The 22,340-nt window shown below is 44.6% G+C and overlaps 5 protein-coding genes across 8 annotated transcripts; 2 read left to right on the top strand and 3 right to left on the bottom strand.

Moving 5' to 3' along the window:
- The first annotated feature begins 493 nt into the window (after positions 1–493).
- LOC108131962 (probable methylmalonate-semialdehyde/malonate-semialdehyde dehydrogenase [acylating], mitochondrial) lies at positions 494–3,697 on the top strand. The gene is made up of 2 exons (XM_017251089.3): positions 494–647; positions 1,970–3,697. Exons 1-2 carry the CDS (start codon positions 618–620, stop codon positions 3,500–3,502), a joined length of 1,563 nt encoding a protein of 520 aa, XP_017106578.2. The 5' UTR covers positions 494–617; the 3' UTR covers positions 3,503–3,697.
- Positions 3,698–5,152: 1,455 nt separating this feature from the next.
- LOC108131957 (ATP-binding cassette sub-family B member 10, mitochondrial) lies at positions 5,153–8,126 on the bottom strand. 2 transcript variants are annotated; one of them, XM_017251082.3, is made up of 7 exons: positions 7,907–8,124; positions 7,372–7,699; positions 7,102–7,308; positions 6,843–7,045; positions 6,509–6,790; positions 5,710–6,453; positions 5,153–5,656 (listed from the first exon to the last, which is right to left on the bottom strand). In XM_017251082.3, the coding sequence occupies exons 2-7, from the start codon at positions 7,577–7,579 to the stop codon at positions 5,363–5,365; spliced, it is 1,938 nt and encodes a 645-aa protein (XP_017106571.2). In that variant the 5' UTR covers positions 7,580–7,699; positions 7,907–8,124; the 3' UTR covers positions 5,153–5,362. The 2 variants fall into 2 exon arrangements, with proteins under 2 accessions (XP_017106571.2, XP_017106570.2); XM_017251081.3 differs by having other exon boundaries at positions 7,372–8,126.
- Positions 8,127–8,171: 45 nt separating this feature from the next.
- Positions 8,172–12,892, top strand: LOC108131956 (uncharacterized). Its single transcript, XM_017251080.3, has 6 exons — positions 8,172–8,294; positions 8,358–10,796; positions 10,855–11,507; positions 11,571–11,921; positions 11,977–12,537; positions 12,620–12,892. The coding sequence occupies exons 1-6, from the start codon at positions 8,279–8,281 to the stop codon at positions 12,779–12,781; spliced, it is 4,182 nt and encodes a 1,393-aa protein (XP_017106569.2). The 5' UTR covers positions 8,172–8,278; the 3' UTR covers positions 12,782–12,892.
- On the bottom strand, positions 12,815–14,867 carry LOC108131959 (uncharacterized). 3 transcript variants are annotated; one of them, XM_070278929.1, is made up of 5 exons: positions 14,752–14,867; positions 14,357–14,420; positions 14,087–14,264; positions 13,269–13,665; positions 12,815–13,207 (listed from the first exon to the last, which is right to left on the bottom strand). In XM_070278929.1, exons 3-5 carry the CDS (start codon positions 14,220–14,222, stop codon positions 13,144–13,146), a joined length of 597 nt encoding a protein of 198 aa, XP_070135030.1. In that variant the 5' UTR covers positions 14,223–14,264; positions 14,357–14,420; positions 14,752–14,867; the 3' UTR covers positions 12,815–13,143. The 3 variants fall into 3 exon arrangements, with proteins under 3 accessions (XP_070135030.1, XP_017106573.2, XP_070135052.1); XM_017251084.3 differs by having other exon boundaries at positions 14,703–14,855; XM_070278951.1 differs by lacking the exons at positions 14,087–14,264; positions 14,357–14,420; positions 14,752–14,867 and adding an exon at positions 13,752–13,911.
- A 6,760-nt stretch (positions 14,868–21,627) lies between these two features.
- Positions 21,628–22,170, bottom strand: LOC108131936 (28 kDa heat- and acid-stable phosphoprotein-like). Its single transcript, XM_043209829.1, has one exon. It carries the CDS (start codon positions 22,168–22,170, stop codon positions 21,628–21,630), a length of 543 nt encoding a protein of 180 aa, XP_043065764.1.
- Between the last annotated feature and the right edge of the window lie 170 nt (positions 22,171–22,340).

Genomic DNA, 22,340 nt, shown 5'->3' with positions numbered 1-22,340 from the left:
CCAAACTTTAAATGCACTTTAAAAAGTTGGAGTAATATTTAAAAAGTTTTTAATTGATTTAAATATTAGAAAAACTGAAATTATACAATATTATGTAATATTTTTATTATTAATCATAACTTTTTTTTTAAATATTCAAGATACCCTTTCTTTTTAGAGAATTATTAAAAACACAAACATCGCAAAACAAACACACACACACACACTCACACACAATTAAGCCACGAGCCCCCAAACGAATAACAAAAACAACAACAAATCATTTAAGAAAAAGAGCAGAAAACAAAAACAACAGCTGCTGCGCCAGGTTCTTATTGAAAAGGTGTGTGTGTGTGCTTTGGGTGTATGGGGGCTATTTGACGTTGTCTCCCCCACACACCGCCCCAGCCCCACCACCTACCGCCGTCAAGTTCCCGACTCGTATATCAACAATCACACCACGCTATATAGTATTCTCCTCCATACATGCCTCCATATACTCCAAGTGGGCAAAACATCGGCGGCTGCGTTCAGTTCTAGTGGAACCATCGTTTGGCGAACACGCGATCCCCCCGTTGCTCCCCAACTGAGATCCGATCTGATCCGATCCTCCCGAGCCAAAAATCCACATATCCACGATGTCCCTTGTGCGTTTAATTGGAGCTGAGGTGAGTTAATGACTTCCAATTAGAATTCCCCCCTGGGAAGATAGGGGAGAAAGTATAGTGAGAGTGTAATGGCACATGTAACATAGGTGTCGTTACACCGCTCTCACTCTCACTTTAGTCAATTAAATAAGAATGAGCAGGTGCGCTAGTGTAAGTGTGGCCGTGAAAGAGACTATCAGGGGCGTTGGAAGAAGGGATCTATTAAAATAAATTATAAATAAATATTTTTTTATATATTGTTTCTAAAAATTTATAAATTTTTGTATATTTTATTTCTAAATAAACATAAAAATGATCATCTTATCCCTTTATGATATGCCCCTGGGCCAAATCTTCAATTGACAACACATGTTACGCAACTTTATACTATATGAGAAGCAGTCGGCTAGCAGAAACAGATAAAGCGGTGTTGGCAAAAATAAAAAAAAAAGTATCTCAAAAAAACAAAAACAATTATGAGGGGGGATTTAGGGAAATATGTTTGAAATTCAATAAAACGCGATAAGCCGCGAGCGAAACAATTCCATGCCACTTCAAATGGTCTCTGGGCCATATATTCTGATAAGAGTGGGCGTGGCAGCCCCCTGTATGCCCGCCCCGGCAGGTTATCAACCCAGCTACAAAAAACCTCACCCCACCGAATAGATTCTTGGGGCCATTGAGGTTAGGATTCCCGGCCACTTTCCGGTATTTTGCATTTAAAATTAAAGTCAAGTGCAACAAATTTAAGGCATTAGTTTACCAGTAACGAAAGTTGTTCGTTCTTTATATAGATTTTTTCATCTTCCAAAGCATATAGATAATTTAGTTCTATTTAAATTGTTTTTTTAGCATTGTAAATTTAATTGAAATATGTTTTCGAGCTTTTTATAGAGTTTTTACATAAAAAAATGTAGATTTTGAAGTGTCTTCCTAGTTTTTACGACTTAAAATAATAGTTTATTAAAAAAAAGTATCTGCTTCCCCCATAATCAACCATTTATATTTATTTTTCAAGTCTCTAATGAATAAAATCCCTAGTTACAAGTATTTGTCAAAAAATTTAATAAAATATTGTAGAATTTTTAAAAATGTGAGACAATTTGAAACAGTTTTTGATGTTTTTACCAATTTACTTTATACATGAATTAAAACCATTTCGTCACAAGTATCTTTAGTAAGCATTTTACATTTTTTAGATATTTAAAATAGAATGAAAAATATATACATATATAAATAGGAAAATGATAAAAATAATAAACATTTAGATTAAGATATCACTAATGTTAAAACTGTTAATGAAAACCACAAAAAATTACGCAATACATTGCTTTCGTCACCAGGCTCGCCAGATGGCCAAGCGCTCCTACTCCTCGGCCGCTCCCACCACCAAGCTCTTCATCGACGGCAAGTTCGTGGAGTCGAAGACCAAGGAGTGGATCGATGTGCACGACCCGGCCACCAACAAGGTGGTGACCCGTGTGCCAAAGGCCACCCAGGAGGAGATGCAGACGGCCCTGGAGTCGAACAAGAAGGCATTCCGCTCGTGGAGCAACCAGTCGATCCTCACCCGCCAACAGGTGATGTTCAAGCTTCAGGCCCTGATCAAGGCCAACATGGGCGAGCTGGCCAAGAACATCACCAAGGAGCAGGGCAAGACCCTGGCCGATGCCGAGGGTGATGTCCTCCGCGGTCTCCAGGTGGTGGAGCACTGCTGCAGCATTCCCTCCCTGCAGATGGGCGAGACGGTGGCCAATGTGGCTCGCGACATGGACACCTATTCTCTGGTGTTGCCTCTCGGTGTTACCGCTGGAGTGGCTCCCTTCAACTTCCCGGCCATGATCCCGCTGTGGATGTTCCCGGTGGCCATCACCACGGGTAACACCATGCTGCTGAAGCCCTCGGAGCGTGTTCCCGGCGCCACTATGCTGCTGATGGAGCTGCTCAACGAGGCTGGCTGCCCACCCGGTGTGGTGAACGTGATCCACGGCCAGCACGACGCCGTCAACTTCATCTGCGATGCCCCCGAGATCAAGGCGGTGTCCTTTGTTGGCTCCGACCAGGCCGGCAAGTACATCTACGAGCGGGCCGGCAAGAATGGCAAGCGCGTCCAGTCGAACATGGGCGCCAAGAACCACGGTATCATCCTGGCCGATGCCAACAAGGAGAACACCCTTAACCAGTTGGCCGGAGCCGCCTTCGGTGCGGCCGGACAACGGTGCATGGCCCTCTCCACGGCCGTTTTCGTGGGTGATGCCCAGTCCTGGATCCCCGATCTGGTCGAGCGTGCCCAGAAGCTGAAGGTGAATGCCGGTCATGTGCCCGGAACTGATGTGGGTCCCGTGATCAGTGCCGCCTCCCGGAAGCGCATCAACGATCTGATCGAGTCCGGCGTCAAGGAGGGTGCCAAGCTCGTCCTGGACGGCCGCAAGATCACAGTGCCCGGCTACGAGGAGGGCTACTTCGTTGGACCCACCATCCTGAGCGATGTCACCCCCAAGATGAAGTGCTACACCGAGGAGATCTTCGGCCCGGTGCTGGTGATCCTCAACGCCGACACCCTGGACGATGCCATCGATATTGTGAACGCCAATCCCTACGGCAATGGCACTGCTGTCTTCACCACCAACGGAGCGGCCGCCCGCAAGTTCGTCAACGAGATCGATGCCGGCCAGGTGGGCGTGAATGTCCCCATTCCCGTGCCCCTGCCCATGTTCTCGTTCACCGGCACCCGCGGCTCCTTCCGCGGTGACCACCACTTCTACGGCAAGCAGGGCATCAAGTTCTACACCCAGACGAAGACGGTCACCCAGCTGTGGCGCGAAACTGACGTCACCCACACCCAGGCGGCCGTGGCCATGCCCACCATGAAGTAAGGCTCCCTCAGGATTAGGATACTGCCCAGCTGTATCCCTTAGCCTGTTCCACGTATTGAATTTCTGGATATATTTTGCACAGGACGTATTTAGAAGTTAGATACAATGAAATTATTGCATTTATTTTTGTGCCTGTTTATTAGATTTAAGATTAAGAAAACAAATTAATAATAAAATGTTTCAAAGTGTAAAGAATGAGTGGGGTTTTTGGTTAAAAAAAAGGGAAAAGTAATTTTTATAAAATATTGACTAAATAATTAATTGAAACAGGAAATTATAAGGTATAGTATCAGAAATCCTTTAAAAATAAAACATTACTTCTACATCAGTTAGTATTTATTGAATTTCAAGAATTACTTTCTTATAAAAAAAAGTTTGAAATTAATTTAAATAGGGAATTAAATGAAATAAAATAAGAAATCTGTATAAGATACCCGGTACTTTTTCCATAAACAGAGCTTATTATTAAATTAATAAACTGTTTCAATATTCCCATTTTCTAAAGTTTTGGCTTTTAAAAAGGAAAAGTTAGTAATTTTGGCTATATAATTAATTTTAGAAGAAAATCTGATAACCGATATAAATGATAAAATGATAACCCGGTACTTCTAGAAAATATTATTACTATTCAAAAGCTATTTTAAAAGTTGCGGGTTTCTAATCATTGCATCTTTAATTTCAAAAAGAAAGAGATAGTAAATATAGTTTAATAAGTAATTTCAGGTGAGTTGTGAAAGATTATTAAATGATTTAAAATATTTTAAATGATACCCCCAACTTCTGCTAAAAAAATATAACACTTTCAAACCCCATGAACGATCCCAAAGGAGGATCGGAGGTTTGAAAAAGGAGGAGGTTTGGAAGGAGGTTTTGAAAAAGGAGTTCTTACTTTAAAAAGAAAACTTAATTATAAAAGACTTATTAAAAAAATACGAATTGAAATGGAAATCATAAAATATAATATTAAATATCTAGATTTGGTAGCCGGTACTTTTTTTTTTGGGAATGGTACACCTATAACATAATATTACTATTTTAAAAATATTAAACCCGATTTCGTTTACTTAAAAGTATGTTTATAATTAAAAAAATAAATGGTTTACAAATTAAAATAAAGAATTTAGTATGAGGAAAATTATAAAATATATATAAATTGTTGTATGGTGTTATATGAATTAAATATGATACACGGTACATATTTCAAAAAAATGTATTATTGATTCAAACTTTTTAAACCAAAACTATGTATCTTAAAAGTTAGTAGTGTTGAGAGAAAATTTACAATTCTGATCAAAAATTTGTAATTAATAAATAACAGTTAATTTAACTAAATTATATTTGAAATGTATAAATGATACCCGGTACTTTTTCTACAAAATAATATCTCTCTTTCAAAATCCTAATAGTAGGTTCCCGTTTTCTTATAAGAAGGTTTATGATATAAGATAGAACTAGTTAACAGTCCTGATTAAAAAACTATAATTAACTAATAGCAGTTAATTATAAAACAAAATATTACAAATCTGCAAGGGATACAATATACTACTTAAAAAAAACAAGATTTCTTTTTCAAAACCTCTAGTTTTATTCCGATTTCAAACCTTTTTCAAAACCCACTTACTTTGCGAAAGGAAAACGCCAGCATTTCTTTAACATCGTCCATGTATTGTACAAAGAATCAAAAACAAAAGATATATATATATATCTGAGTATATATACCTCGATACATACTACATATATATGAACACATAGCCCGGTAACAGAGATGCACCAGCGAAACCACCACCAGCCAGCGGCGGATCACACAATTATACTAAGATATCTAAACTAAAAACCCACACCCTAGTTCCATTCCTGGAGCTATTCCTGGGCCGGTTCCTGCGCCGATTCCTGGTTGCCAAAGGCCTGAGTGGCAACCAGTTCCCGGAAGACACCCTCCGGGATGTTCATCAGTTCCGTGTAGTTGCCCTGCTCCACGATCTTGCCGTCACTCAGTACGGCGATTTGGTCCGCATTCCGGATGGTGCTCAGTCGGTGGGCAATGGTCAGGACAGTGCGGCCTTGGACTAGCCGATCCAGGGCGTTCTGCACCAGTTGCTCGGACATGGCGTCCAGGGCGCTGGTCGCCTCATCCAGGACAAGGATGGTGGGATTCTACAAGAAGATCGGAGGATAAATAATCGCGAGGATTTTGTTACCATGCTCACCTTAATAAGTGCCCTGGCGATGGCGACGCGCTGCTTCTGGCCGCCACTTAGCATCATGCCCCGCTGGCCCACCATCGTGTCCAGGCCGTCGGGCAACTGATCCGTGAACTGGCTAATGTTGGCCTCCTCCACGACCCGCTGAAGCAGCTCTTCGTTGGGCTCATCCCCGGGATTCACGCCGTACAGAATATTCTCGCGAATGGTGCCCGAAAACAGAACCGGTTCCTGGCTAACCGCTCCGATGTTGTCCCTTAGCCATTGGGGATTCACCGTCCGCAGATCGATGCCATCCAGAGTCACTGCACCCGACTGGGGATCGTAGAGTCGGAGCAGCAGTAGAGCTATTGTCGTTTTTCCCGATCCCGATCGACCCACCACCGCTGTCGTCTGGCCGGGCAGTAGGTTGAGCGAAAAGTCCGAGAGGACAGCAGATTCGGCGCGTGTGGGGAACGAGAAGTAGACATTCTGGAAGCCCACATCACCCAACGGTTTGCCGTCCGGTACAATGCCCTTGTCAATGGGTATGGAGCATTCGCGGTCCAGAATCTCCCAGATCCGTTCCGAGGCACCCACGCCCTTGTTCAGTTGGCTGTAGAAATTGGAGAGACCGTTCATCGAGATGGCCACGTAGCCGGCGTACAGCATGAATGCGGTCAGAGCGCCGATGCTGATTTGATCCTGAAGAACTAAGGTGCCGCCATAGTACAGCACCGATATGATTATAAAGTTGCCCGAGAAGCCAGTCTGAAAGTGAAGTTGAGATAATTGGAGCTCAGTGGTGGTAGAGTAGAGATCTTACCAGTCCAAAGAATATGGATCTGGCCCGGGTTTCCTTGTAACCAATTTGGAGAGCCTCGTCCAGCTTTTTGTCGAAAGCCTTCACCTCCTGCTGTTCCCGGCAAAAGATCTTCACGGTCTTCACATTGCCGAATCGCTCCTCCGCATACTTCATGATTTGTGCATACTTGTCCAGTTCCTTGCGGGTAATCTTACGAACATAGCGCCCATAAACGATGGCCATTCCAGCCATGGCGGGCACCACCAGTGCGCTTACTGCCGCCAATTGGGGCGAGGTGTAGATCTGTAGAATAATTCCAAGATTAAACAGAGTAGCAATGGCAAAGATAACCCACCATCATGCCTGTTCCCACGCCAATCATGGCCAAGGATCGAAGTCCATCGGAGACGTTCTGGCTCAGGGAAATGCCCACCATGTAGGTGTCGTTGCTGAGGCGGTTGATTAGTTCACCAGTGCCCTTGGTGTCGAACCAACCCACCTCCTGCATCAGCATCGATTTGTACACCCGAGATCTAAGATTCTTTACAATCCTGAGAGCTACAAGTAGATTCCTATTTGAGGATAATCCTGGACAGATATGGCTTTCAAGTTACCTGCATTTCCAAACAGGTAGACCCTGGAGAAGTTCGCGATTCCTCCTAAAACAAATATCGCGAACAACATCATGGAGTACTCGCCCAGTCGAGCAACGGCGGCACTGTCCATGCCCGCCTTGTTGAAGACCACGTCGATGACCTTGCCGAGGAACATGGGCACCGACATGGTGATGGCCGAGGAGACAATCAGACATAGTATACCCGCTGGAAGGAGAAATCAAAGCATTAGATTTTGAAAGGTAAACATATAACCAAGTAATCCCCCACCTGTCAGCACCCATTTCTCCGACTTGGTCAGGCTTAGAAGGCGTGCGTACTGTGATCGGCCCATAGTAGCAGGAACGTCGACTTTAGGTTTTGGTGGGGCGGTTAATGGTGAAGTAACGGGTACCTTTCCTCGCTTTGGAACATTGCCTATCAACCTAATCTTTTTGGCAGTCTGGGCCAGACCGCGTCGCAGGCACCGCGTCGGCATACGGAGCGCATGGAACAACAGCTGGTGGTGGCCACCTAAGCTGGTGGACGGTGCCACCGTTGCTGGTGGCCTCGGCGGTGTCCGCAATCCTCGCTGCAGGCACCGGCCCAGCTGCGGATACTGTCGGTGGAGGTGATGATGGTGGTTATATGATGCTCGGCAGATTTGCGAGACCCGGAGAGTCGTGCAGCCGTGTGTTAGCCTCGTGCAATTCAACAACATTGTGATTTCTGTCTACGAGCGACTCGTTTTCATTCAGCACCATAAACAGAAATCAACCAAAATTGAGAAAAATGTTTTCGAATTGGCGAAAATCAAAAAATAAACCTTAATCAGCTGCTGATGGTTAGTTCTTCATGCGCGATCAGCTGTTCGGTGGCGGTCCACTCTCCGGCAGTGCTGTGTAGCTTTTTTTTTTTATTAATCGAGTAATATATAAATATACAAATAATTTTAGCTTATGTTTCTTTGTGTATTTAAAGAAAATAGTTTTTCATTGTTTTTGAAAAGAATTTTTTTTAAATATTAAAGTTAATTTTAATAAACTGACAGTAACTACAAAGCATCAGCTGATGCCTTTTGGGTTGATTTTGGTGGGGGGTGTAAACAGTGTTTTCCAACACTGTCCAACGATAACACGTGCGAGATTCGAAATTGCCGTGTTTTTTTTTTTTAAACCACCTGAACGAATGCACTAACATGGACACCGGCGAAGGTTAGTGGCTAATCAACCGGGGTAAACCCTAATAAACGTCTTCTTCCTCCGAATCTTCCACAGAGCTGAAGTCCTGGCTGCAGGAGGAGACCAAACCGTATGCGGCACGTGTTGAATTCGCTCTACGCGTCTGGCAGTCTGTGGAGTTTCCCTATCCCAGCAAGTTTGAGATCATCATCCGATGGCTGAGCGAATCCCTTGGCTCTTGTACACAACTACCCATCCAGCAGCTAAAGGATCTCGTCCAGTTGCGCGCCCAACCGGGCTTGGTGAGTCAGGAGTGCAAATCGGCGTTTATCCGAGCTCTGGTGGCGGTGGCAGGAACGGATTCGACCGGAGACGAAGCTATTCTCGGTCTCCTGTCCAGTTGTCTGAACTTTGAGCTGCTCCAGGATGCCCTGCGTTCCGATTACAATCTTCTGACCGAGATCTTCGCCTGCATCTTTAGAAGTCATCAGAAATGCGTCGAAAAACGTAGGAATGCTGGTGAGGATCGTGAGCTGGAGCACACCGATGCCGAGTTTGTGATTCCCATCATTAAGCAGCTGTCGGACATGGCACGGAGATCCCAGAAGGTGAAAGACCTCGTCACCTGCCACGACAACCAATCCCTCCGCCCTCTGGTAGAGTTGCTCCTCACCCTGAAATCGCACTGCGTGGAGGAGCTGGCCGAGCTGGAGAAGCAGCTGAAGGCACACTTTAAGAAGGAGCGCATCGCCAAGCAGCCGCTACATGTGAAGCTACTGCTCCTGGAGGCGGAAGTCCTCAACAATCGCTTCGAGCCCAATGATCTAGTCCTGACTATTAGGGCGGTTTTCCGGGAGAGTGAGCCTCTGCTGCTAGCCGCCCACTTGCTAACGTCCCTGCGCAAGTACGACATATCCTTGCAGTTCGGTATGGACAAGAAGAAGAAGAGCAAGAGAAACCGAGAGAAGTCCGACAGCGAGGAGGAGGAGGAGGGGGAGAAGGCCGCCGGGTCCACACCCAAAGTCAAAACCGCCTTCACCTACATTTCTGAGAAACTTCTTGAGCTGGTTCGCGATCACAAGCAGACGCACCTGAAGGAGGTCCTGATACTCCTGTGCTCGGCCCTGCGCCTGAACCCAATGCTGTTGGAGCACAGTGTCTACCAGATCACCGTTTGGCTGCTCACCGCTCCGAAACAGAGTGCCGTTGAGGAGCAGCTGTACTCCGAGTATCTGATCCTGCTGCTGGACATGTTCCGGCGCCTGAGTCGGGCCGAGAGGTTCATCATGAATCTCCTGAAGAGTCTAAAGGAGTGGCTGGGCAAGTACCAGCTGCCAGTCGCCTCGGGGGAGAGCAAGAAGCGTCGCCTGCAAGACTCCGTGAGCGAAGGAGCTGAGACCGAAACGGAACAGCACTTTCTGCAGATCATTCTGGCGGAGACATCGCCCACGTCAGCTCCCCCGGCCTCGTCCTCGAACGATGCCTTCAAACAGCTGAATCACACCTGGCCGAGTCAATCGGCGGGCATGGCCTTCACCCGCCTGGTCAGCCATTTGATGACCAAGCCGTCGCTGGTCATATGGAAGACGCTGCTCCACTCGTTTGCCGAGCTGCTGGAGGAGGAACAGCCTCAGGCTGTGCTGCCCGAGAATCTGGACTTCTCGCGGGACTTTCATGCGGCGCTGTTGTGTCAGTACTTGAGCGGCACTCGGCTGGCGGAGCAAGTGCATCTGCATCAGGGTGAGGTGGAACAGCAGCTGCAGCACACTGCCCAGGTGCTGGAGCAGTTCGGACGCCGGTTGCTCAGCCAGGAGCACAATCGTCGCCTCATGAACGCCTTCCTCGAGTGCACGGAGCGGGCCAGTGGCTTTGAACTGCTCCTGGCCCACTACTGGCCGGACGGTCATCCCGCCAGCCAGAGATCCGTACAGCTTCGCGGATTCCTGCCGCCCTCCGAGTGGACTCTGATCCAGCAGAGAGTCCACAACTTTGGCAAGAGCTCGTGCCGCCTGCGGTTGCAGCGCCTGGAGCTGCAGCTGGCGGAGAGCGGCTGGTTGCTGCAGGCCGATCAACGTGGCGTGGGATGCCCCGTCGCCCTGGCCGAGATCGTGCCCGCATCTCAGCTCTTCCGGCTAACCAGGCCCCAGAAACAGTTGCGCACCCAACAGGGGCTGCAGGATCTGGAGGACGCGGACTGCGTGGAGCTGTTGGCCTTGAAGCTCCTTCAGGAGTACGCGGCTTCTGTGAAGGCGGCCAAGGTGAAGGGTTCCCTGCTGGCGAAGCTCAAGCTGGAGGAGCAACTGGACCAGGCTGCTCTGGTGAGCTTCCTCAAGGAGAAGGCTGCCACCGACAAGGATGTGGAGGATCTGCCTTCAGCTCTGGAGACTATACAGGGATTACAGGGCCTACCTCTGGTGCAACTGTCCAGCTCCATACGCTCCCGCCTCTGGCTGGTCACCTTCGTCCTCTACAGGGATCTCAGTCGCAACCAGCAGCAGGAGGAGGAAGCCAAGAAGCTCCTGGAAGTGCTAATAGGTGAGTGACTAGCTTTTAGTTTGTGGGATTCAGGATTGACGAGTAACCCTCCCAACAGACCTGATGCACTTTGGGCAACCGTTGCCCGTCTGTGAGTTCATCCCAAAGCTGGCCACGATGCTGGAGATGATTCCCACCACCACCGCGGAGGGCTGGAGCTTCTACGAGACTCTCTTCGCGCGCTGCATTCGTCGGCAGGGTGCTGGCAGCGAGTCGTTCCTCGTCAGCTGCTCGGAGCACCTCAAGGAGCAGCTGACGGCCAACAGTAAGCTTAGTGGGGAGCAGACACGGCTCCTGCTCCTGGCCATCCAAACGCTGTCCAATGCCAGTGGTGCTCAGGGCCGGCGGTTGCAGCGGCACCTTCAGCCGCTGGTGGAGATCTTCGGGGAGATGGTGGCTCACAAGTTCCGCTCGAAAAAGAAGGAGGCATCCGTCTACATGGAGTTTGTGGACGACACCCGGGCGGGCTATGCCACCTACCTGAGCAGCTGCATCAATCGGGTCGCCAAGCAGGAGCGCGAAAAGGAGCAGCTGGAGAAGAACAAGAAGGCGGAGGAGAAGGAAAACGAAGGTCAGGAGGAGGACACGGACATAAAGAAGAAGAAGAAGAACAAGAAGAAGGCCAAGGAGGAGCAGGCCCCGGAGCAGGATCTGTCGGAGACCATCGATGACAAGTTCCGGCGCATATGCAAGATATACATTGGATACTCTGTGAGTTTTGTGGTTGATATCCTTGATATTCCAGTACTAATCTTTGTGGCAAATCCTCTCCAGCTTAACTACCGCAATCCGCACGCCATCCGCCTGCTGAACGTGGCCCTCACCCATCGCCAGCGGCTCCACTTGGATCCCGATGAGATCGAGTTCGTGCTGAGCTCCTATTGGCGGCAACTGAACGAGGACATCGAAACGGGCGACATCTCCGCCAGCACAGTGGAGCCGGCCATCAAGCTGATCATCGGCTACAAGACCAACGAGGACTTTCTACTGCTCCTGCGGCGCCTCTCCAGCCAAATCGGGGAGATGCCGCGTCCGGAAACGCCCGCCCAGCATACGGCCCTGAGGAATGTCTTGACTCTGCTGGGACTCTTTGCCAAGTGCTCGCTGAGCAGCGTCAAGGGAGCGGTGAGCTGGGAACTATGATCCTCATCAGACACTTCTCTATTGTCCTCCATTCCAGATGCTCAACGAACACTTTGAGGTCATCAGTGTGAGCGCCGCCCTGCGCCTGCCCGAGCCCAAGGATGCGGAATACCGGGGTCATGCTGTGCGCCTGCTGGAGGCTCAGCGACACATGGCCGGCAACAGGACGGTGCCTCTGACGGGCGAGACGTTGGACTGCCTGTTGGGCAGTCTGCTGGACGTGGACATCAAACATTTGATCCGCAACGGTGGCAGTTGGCTGGACTTTGTGGATCTGTATGGCGCCATAACGGACAACCTGATGGTGTTGCTGAAACAGCACACCAACCTGATGTCAGATAGGGCCGCCCAGCTGAGTGCCCTGTGCCAGGATCTGGTCCAGGCCATTGTGGGCTATCGGGCGGAGCGCAAGCAAGCCCAGGATTTGAGTGAAACGGAGCTGGATGGTCTGGCCGATCTGGGCCTGAAACTGGCCACCGTAATGTCCACAGTGACGACCACCCAGTCGCTGGCCGTGAAGCGAGTGGCGCCCTTCCTCCTGATCTTCACCATTCGCCAGATGGTGGCCACCGAACGACCCACCACGTTGTTTGAAAAGGTTAGGCTTTCAAGATTATATATATTCTTTATTAAGATTACTTAGAACTACGGACTTATTCATATATTTCTTTGTTTGGCAGGTCAAAGTTCACATAGTTCGTGTGTGCCACGAGCTGATTGGGATCTGTGACCATCGTGCCGGGCACTTTATCCTGCGCTCCAGCAGCGAGGCCGGCGCCCGGATGTACGAGAGCCTGGTGAAGGATCACGAAAAGTATCACAAGTTTAGGGGAAAAGTTTAAGGATACTAAGGATAATGGTTCTTATACCTTGCCTTTCCCGATTTTAGACATAAATTTTTCTTTATTTTTCCAAATATATATATATATATATATCAGCGTTATATATATAAATTATGTGTGTTTTCTTGTTTAAGTTTATTCGTGTAAAGTCTAAGAAGTGAGAGTAGTAGTGGTGGTGATGGTTCTGGCTTTGGCTCTTTTCAGATATATATATATATAGAAAGATTGGCCTAATTTGTACTGATTCAGAACTTAAAATTTAACAGAGCGGATGGGGATAATGGATATAACTCGACTTCGACTCACTGGGAGGATTCCAAAAAAAAAAAAATAAAACTATGAAAAATAGGAATAATTCCTTCCTAGGCGAAGAACATCTGGCAGCGTTCGCAGAGCGGATCATCGGAATCATCAGGACGGTTGCCACTAAAGAAAATTAATTATATTAATTAACTAGTATGAGTATTAGTTAGTTGGAGTCACTTACAATAGAGTAACACAGCTGCGGCATATAAATTGGTAGCATTCGCCGCACGAATAGCCGCACTCCTCGCACAAGTCCATGGTACAATTGACACAGATGCCATGGATGAGGGTCTGGCGCTGGCAGCAGCGTGACTTTTTGCGCTCCAGGCGCGGATTAGCCATATCCGGACGCATATCGCGTACTATGATGGTGCCATCCCCCAACAACTGATATTGTTCGTGTAGAGTGGCGGAGGCAGTTGAGGATGCGGGTGCCATTTCTATAGTCTGATCCTGACCTTGCTGCTGTCCTTGTGCCGATCCTCCAGCTACCGTAAGGGTTAGACTCGGGGCCTGGGTACTACCATTTCCGGTTCCCATGTTGGCGGCAGCATCGAATAGCATTTTAGTAGTTTTTTCTGCGGGTGAAAGGCAACCGTAAATATTTTCACAAGACACACTTGGGAATGGAACACACGTGTAAAGCTCCAAAAGAAAAACTCACAATGTTAATGGAAATTATTAAAAAAAAACTCGAAATTTAAGCAAATAATACTAATATTAAATCGTTTTCTATTAAAGTTTTCCAGTTTCTTTGAAAGAATTCAGATATTTGATGTGTTTTTTTAGGAGATATCTTTGCTCCTGCGTGTTTCACTTGTTTTTGATTGTTCCAGCTCCTGACATCCAATGACATCTGTCATTTTGGTGGCCGGACGACAGCGCAAGTGTAACCCCACCCAGTCGGACAACCATTTTTCTCTCATTTAGTAGTGGTAATACTTATTAAATACAAAATAAGGTATCATTGCCCCCCGATTAAGTTCACCATGGACTCACCGTGTACCTCCTTCATCTTCGCCGGGTCGCGGGCATCGCTCATCTTCTGGCTTACCCAGACCTTGGTTTGGGTAACATTGTTGTTGGTATCGTCATCGGTCGGGGAACGCGAACGTTTTCCTGCCTTACGCTCCATTATCGGATTTAATTCTTTGGCTTCCTTCTGATCAGATTAAACCTGTATATTTGGCAAATTCTAACTAGCTAATATCTGATTGTTTCGCCGGCAACTATTTAGCTTTTTGCAGCACTTCTCTCTCTCTCTCTTACCTGTTGCCGGTGGCAGTGTGGCGAAGCGCGCGCTTTCTTCTTCTTTTCTACCGCTAGTGCAGTGCTGCAAGGTGGATGGGAGCAGCAGTGTTGGGCAACAAAAAATACGGATTATTAAATTTATAATTTTAAATCTAGAAAAAAAACGGTTAATATTCAAAAATCTAAAAGAGTGTATTTTACTCATCTTCTATTTGTCTATCTTTCTATCTTTATATTATTTACTCTATTTTTATTTTAATTCTAATCTCTCGTATATATTAAAATAAATAATAACTTTAATATATGTATTTTTTTATTGTTTGGGCTTAATCTTAAATCTTAATCTTAATCTTAAATACTTTACCGTTTTCACTTCCTGGTGGAAACTTTCCTGGTGTTTTTGAAACACTTACCAAAGTCTAATAAATAAAAACTAAAATTTTGAATATTCAATTCCGGTAAATATATTTTTGGTCTGTTTTCTATGAAATCAAAAGGAGATCTAAACTAAAGTTGAACTATCCAGAGGCTAACAATTCAGAATAAAAACTCATGGCTTACTTTTGTGCTCATATTTTATATTGATTTTATTGAAAATTGCTGCTTAAATAAATTGATTTAGATAAGGATGCAGAACCAGATAATCAGAAATCAGGAAATCGATCTAGAAATCGTTTAAGGTATTCCGTTTGAGAATCCGATGAGAATTAGCTGAGATAGGGATAGGACTCTGGGCCATATCTGAAAAACCCCATTTCGCAAGGGGTCTCCCCACGAAATTTGGAAAAAAATCTGAAAAATATTTTGTTGCAGGGTTTTGATGCAGATTAGTGGGAAATTGATCCAGAAATCGTTTAAGGTATTCCGTTTGAGAATCGGATAAGAATTGGCTGAGATATGGATATGACTTTGAACCACATCTGAAAAACCCCATTTCGCAAGGGGTCTCCCCACGAAATTTGGAAAAAATCTGAAAAATATTTTGTTGCAGGGTTTTGATGCAGATTGGTGGGAAATTGATCCAGAAATCGTTTAAGGTATTCCGTTTGAGAATCGGATGAGAATTGGCTGAGATATGGCTATGACTCTGAACCATATCTGAAAAACCCCATTTCGCAAGGGGTCTCCCTACGAAATTTGGAAAAAAATCTAAAAAATATTTTGTTGCAGGGTTTTAATGCAGATTGGTGGGGAATCGATCCAGAATTCGTTTAAGGTATTCCGTTTGAGAATCGGATGAGAATTGGCTGATATATGGCTATGACTCTGAACCATATCTGAAAAACCCCATTTCGCAAGGGGTCTCCCCAAGAAATTTGGAAAAAAATCTAAAAAATATTTTGTTGCAGGGTTTTAATGCAGATTGGTGGGGAATCGATCCAGAATTCGTTTAAGGTATTCCGTTTGAGAATCGGATGAGAATTGGCTGAGATATGGCTATGACTCTGAACCATATCTGAAAAACCCCATTTCGCAAAGGGGTCTCTCCACAAAATTTGGAAAAAAATCTGAAAAATATTTTGTTGCAGGGTTTTAATGCAGATTGGTGGGGAATCGATCCCGAATTCGTTTAAGGTATTCCTTTTGAGAATCGGATGAGAATTGGCTGAGATATGGCTATGACTCTGAACCATATCTGAAAAACCCCATTTCGCAAGGGGTCTCCCCACGAAATTTGGAAAAAAATCTAAAAAATATTTTGTTGCAGGATTTTGATGTAGATTGATTGGGGATCGATCCAGAAATAGTTTAAGGTATTCCGTTTGAGAATCGGATGAGAATTGGCTGAGATATGGCTATGACTCTGAACCATATCTGAAAAACCCCATTTCGCTAGGGGTCTCCCCACGAAATTTGGAAAAAAATCTAAAAAATATTTTGTTGCAGGGTTTTAATGCAGATTGGTGGGGAATCGATCCCGAATTCGTTTAAGGTATTCCTTTTGAGAATCGGATGAGAATTGGCTGAGATATGGCCATGACTCTGAACCATATCTGAAAAACCCCATTTCGCAAGGGGTCTCCCCACGAAATTTGGAAAAAAATCTAAAAAATATTTTGTTGCAGGATTTTAATGTAGATTGATTGGGGATCGATCCAGAATTCATTTAAGGTATTCCGTTTGAGAATCGGATGAGAATTGGCTGAGATATGGCTATGACTCTGGGCCATATCTGAAAAACCCCATTTCGCAAGGGGTCTCCCCACGAAATTTGGAAAAAAATCTGAAAAATATTTTGTTGCAGGGTTTTAATGCAGATTGGTGGGGAATCGATCCCGAATTCGTTTAAGGTATTCCTTTTGAGAATCGGATGAGAATTGGCTGAGATATGGCTATGACTCTGAACCATATCTGAAAAATCCCATTTCGCAAGGGGTCTCCCCACGAAATTTGGAAAAAAATCTAAAAAATATTTTGTTGCAGGGTTTTAATGCAGATTGGTGGGGAATCGATCCCGAATTCGTTTAAGGTATTCCTTTTGAGAATCGGATGAGAATTGGCTGAGATATGGCTATGACTCTGAACCATATCTGAAAAACCCCATTTCGCAAGGGGTCTGCCCACGAAATTTGGAAAAAAATCTGAGAAATATTTTGTTGCAGGATTTTGATGTAGATTGATTGGGGATCGATCCAGAAATAGTTTAAGGTATTCCGTTTGAGAATCGGATGAGAATTGGCTGAGATATGGCTATGACTCTGAACCATATCTGAAAAACCCCATTTCGCAAGAGGTCTCCCCACAAAATTTGGAAAAAAATCTGAAAAATATTTTGTTGCAGGGTTTTGATGCAGATTGGTGGGAAATTGATCCAGAATTCATTTAAGGTATGCCGTTTGAGAATCGGATGAGAATTGGCTGAGATATGGCTATGACTCTGAACCATATCTGAAAAACCCCATTTCGCAAGGGGTCTCCCCACGAAATTTGGAAAAAAATCTGAAAAATATTTTGTTGCAGGGTTTTAATGCAGATTGGTGGGAAATTGATCCAGAAATCGTTTAAGGTATTCCGTTTGAGAATCGGATGAGAATTGGCTGAGATATGGCTATGACTCTGAACCATATCTGAAAAACCCCATTTCGCAAGACCCCCACAAAATTTGGAAAAAAATCTGAAAAATATTTTGTTGCAGGGTTTTGATGCAGATTGGTGGGAAATTGATCCAGAAATAGTTTAAGGTATTCCGTTTGAGAATCGGATGAGAATTGGCTGAGATATGGCTATGACTCTGAACCATATCCAAGAGGTCAAGAGGACCAAGAGGTCTCCCCACAAAATTTGGAAAAAAATCTGAAAAATATTTTGTTGCAGGGTTTTGATGCAGATTGGTGGGAAATTGATCCAGAATTCATTTAAGGTATTCCGTTTGAGAATCGGATGAGAATTGGCTGAGATATGGCTATGACTCTGAACCATATCTGAAAAACCCCATTTCGCAAGGGGTCTCCCCACGAAATTTGGAAAAAAATCTGAAAAATATTTTGTTGCAGGGTTTTGATGCAGATTGGTGGGAAATTGATCCAGAATTCATTTAAGGTATTCCGTTTGAGAATCGGATGAGAATTGGCTGAGATATGGCCATGACTCTGAACCATATCTGAAAAACCCCATTTCGCAAGGGGTCTCCCCACGAAATTTGGAAAAAAATCTAAAAAATATTTTGTTGCAGGGTTTTAATGCAGATTGGTGGGGAATCGATCCCGAATTCGTTTAAGGTATTCCTTTTGAGAATCGGATGAGAATTGGCTGAGATATGGCCATGACTCTGAACCATATCTGAAAAACCCCATTTCGCAAGGGGTCTCCCCACGAAATTTGGAAAAAAATCTAAAAAATATTTTGTTGCAGGATTTTGATGTAGATTGATTGGGGATCGATCCAGAATTCATTTAAGGTATTCCGTTTGAGAATCGGATGAGAATTGGCTGAGATATGGCTATGACTCTGGGCCATATCTGAAAAACCCCATTTCGCAAGGGGTCTGCCCACGAAATTTGGAAAAAAATCTGAAAAATATTTTGTTGCAGGATTTTGATGTAGATTGATTGGGGATCGATCCAGAAATAGTTTAAGGTATTCCGTTTGAGAATCGGATGAGAATTGGCTGAGATATGGCTATGACTCTGAACCATATCTGAAAAACCCCATTTCGCAAGAGGTCTCCCCACAAAATTTGGAAAAAAATCTGAAAAATATTTTGTTGCAGGGTTTTGATGCAGATTGGTGGGAAATTGATCCAGAAATAGTTTAAGGTATTCCGTTTGAGAATCGGATGAGAATTGGCTGAGATATGGCTATGACTCTGAACCATATCTGAAAAACCCCATTTCGCAAGGGGTCTCCCCACGAAATTTGGAAAAAAATCTGAAAAATATTTTGTTGCAGGGTTTTAATGCAGATTGGTGGGAAATTGATCCAGAAATCGTTTAAGGTATTCCGTTTGAGAATCGGATGAGAATTGGCTGAGATATGGCTATGACTCTGAACCATATCTGAAAAACCCCATTTCGCAAGAGGTCTCCCCACAAAATTTGGAAAAAAATCTGAAAAATATTTTGTTGCAGGGTTTTGATGCAGATTGGTGGGAAATTGATCCAGAAATAGTTTAAGGTATTCCGTTTGAGAATCGGATGAGAATTGGCTGAGATATGGCTATGACTCTGAACCATATCTGAAAAACCCCATTTCGCAAGAGGTCTCCCCACAAAATTTGGAAAAAAATCTGAAAAATATTTTGTTGCAGGGTTTTGATGCAGATTGGTGGGAAATTGATCCAGAATTCATTTAAGGTATTCCGTTTGAGAATCGGATGAGAATTGGCTGAGATATGGCTATGACTCTGAACCATATCTGAAAAACCCCATTTCGCAAGGGGTCTGCCCACGAAATTTGGAAAAAAATCTGAAAAATATTTTGTTGCAGGATTTTGATGTAGATTGATTGGGGATCGATCCAGAAATAGTTTAAGGTATTCCGTTTGAGAATCGGATGAGAATTGGCTGAGATATGGCTATGACTCTGAACCATATCTGAAAAACCCCATTTCGCAAGAGGTCTCCCCACAAAATTTGGAAAAAAATCTGAAAAATATTTTGTTGCAGGGTTTTGATGCAGATTGGTGGGAAATTGATCCAGAAATCGTTTAAGGTATTCCGTTTGAGAATCGGATGAGAATTGGCTGAGATATGGCTATGACTCTGAACCATATCTGAAAAACCCCATTTCGCAAGGGGTCTGCCCACGAAATTTGGAAAAAAATCTGAAAAATATTTTGTTGCAGGATTTTGATGTAGATTGATTGGGGATCGATCCAGAAATAGTTTAAGGTATTCCGTTTGAGAATCGGATGAGAATTGGCTGAGATATGGCTATGACTCTGAACCATATCTGAAAAACCACATTTCGCAAGGGGTCTGCCCACGAAATTTGGAAAAAAATCTGAAAAATATTTTGTTGCAGGATTTTGATGTAGATTGATTGGGGATCGATCCAGAAATAGTTTAAGGTATTCCGTTTGAGAATCGGATGAGAATTGGCTGAGATATGGCTATGACTCTGAACCATATCTGAAAAACCCCATTTCGCAAGGGGTCTCCCCACGAAATTTGGAAAAAAATCTGAAAAATATTTTGTTGCAGGGTTTTAATGCAGATTGGTGGGAAATTGATCCAGAAATCGTTTAAGGTATTCCGTTTGAGAATCGGATGAGAATTGGCTGAGATATGGCTATGACTCTGAACCATATCTGAAAAACCCCATTTCGCAAGGGGTCTGCCCACGAAATTTGGAAAAAAATCTGAAAAATATTTTGTTGCAGGATTTTGATGTAGATTGATTGGGGATCGATCCAGAAATAGTTTAAGGTATTCCGTTTGAGAATCGGATGAGAATTGGCTGAGATATGGCTATGACTCTGAACCATATCTGAAAAACCCCATTTCGTAAGAGGTCTCCCCACAAAATTTGGAAAAAAATCTGAAAAATATTTTGTTGCAGGGTTTTGATGCAGATTGGTGGGAAATTGATCCAGAATTCATTTAAGGTATTCCGTTTGAGAATCGGATGAGAATTGGCTGAGATATGGCCATGACTCTGAACCATATCTGAAAAACCCCATTTCGCAAGGGGTCTCCCCACGAAATTTGGAAAAAAATCTAAAAAATATTTTGTTGCAGGGTTTTAATGCAGATTGGTGGGGAATCGATCCCGAATTCGTTTAAGGTATTCCTTTTGAGAATCGGATGAGAATTGGCTGAGATATGGCTATGACTCTGAACCATATCTGAAAAACCCCATTTCGCAAGGGGTCTTCCCACGAAATTTGGAAAAAAATCTGAAAAATATTTTGTTGCAGGGTTTTGATGCAGATTGGTGGGAAATTGATCCAGAAATCGTTTAAGGTATTCCGTTTGAGAATCGGATGAGAATTGGCTGAGATATGGCTATGACTCTGGGCCATATCTGAAAAACCCCATTTCGCAAGGGGTCTCCCCACGAAATTTGGAAAAAAATCTGAAAAATATTTTGTTGCAGGGTTTTAATGCAGATTGGTGGGGAATCGATCCCGAATTCGTTTAAGGTATTCCTTTTGAGAATCGGATGAGAATTGGCTGAGATATGGCTATGACTCTGGGCCATATCTGAAAAACCCCATTTCGCAAGGGGTCTCCCCACGAAATTTGGAAAAAAATCTGAAAAATATTTTGTTGCAGGGTTTTGATGCAGATTGGTGGGAAATCGATCTAGAAATCGTTTAAGGTATTCCGTTTGAGAATCCGATGAGAATTAGCTGAGATATGGATATGACTCTGAGCCATATCTGAAAAACCCCATTTCGCAAGGGGTCTCCCCACGAAATTTGGAAAAAAATCTGAAAAATATTTTGTTGCAGGGTTTTGATGCAGATTAGTGGGAAATTGATCCAGAAATCGTTTAAGGTATTCCGTTTGAGAATCGGATAAGAATTGGCTGAGATATGGATATGACTCTGAACCAAATCTGAAAAACCCCATTTCGCAAGGGGTCTTCCCACGAAATTTGGAAAAAAATCTTTAAAATATTTTGTTGCACGGTTTTAATGCAGATTGGTGGGGAATCGATCCAGAATTCGTTTCAGGTATTCCGTTTGAGAATCGGATGAGAATTGGCTGAGATATGCAGACATATGAAAAAAAGTCCCTTTTTCTACTTCTATATCCTTCTGTATAAAGACTAAAATTTTTACATGATTGTATTTATTTCCGTTTTGCTAATACATCTCGGTATGATGCCTGGGACGTCTGGGATTACTTTTTGCGGGAGCTGCGTGACTTCCTTTGGTAGCCCCCGACACTGGCAGCCACGTTGGCGTCTGCTGACGGGGAGGTGCGCTTCATAGAAGTCTTGGAACCGGCGGCCAAGGCGGCGGCGGCGGCTTCCTTGGCGGCCAGACGGCGTTCGGCGGCCGCCTCGCGCTCCTTGCGGACCACAGCCAGGCGGGCCAGGTCCGCCTCGGCCTCGCTGCTTTTCAGCAACTTATGGGTAAGGAGACGCTCGCGCTTCTTCACGCGGCTATTAATAGTGGCCTTATCCTCGGTCTCGGACAAGCGATTCGGATTGGAAATCTTAAAAAGGCTATGGACGCCGCAGGCGCCCTTGGAGCGAGGAAACTCGTCCTCCGAGTCGGGCTCCGAAGACGAGGAATTCTTCCCGTTCGGCGGGTAACTCTCCATTAGGCTCAAGAGGACACTACGGTCGCATCCACTGCTTTCGAGCTCCTCCTTCAATTCGTCAGTCGGAGTGAACTGGCGGTTGCGTCCCTTGCGGTTACCATATCTTCCACGGGGCATGATCTTAAGTCTTGATAGCTGAGATAAACCTCAAAAAAAAAAAAAATTATTTATTTTGAGCTTCAAACGATGAAAAAAAAAACAAAATTTTGTTTGGAGCACCGTTAAGGTCGACAAACAACTGAGAATTGAATGATTGTTTTGGGATACAACAGCTCCTTGAATAAAAT

Source organism: Drosophila bipectinata, chromosome XL (assembly GCF_030179905.1).
Source record: "Drosophila bipectinata strain 14024-0381.07 chromosome XL, DbipHiC1v2, whole genome shotgun sequence".
Classification (NCBI taxonomy): Eukaryota; Metazoa; Arthropoda; class Insecta; order Diptera; family Drosophilidae; genus Drosophila; species Drosophila bipectinata.
Note: the sequence above shows the minus strand (reverse complement) of the source record. Positions and strands in the feature narration are given on the sequence as shown.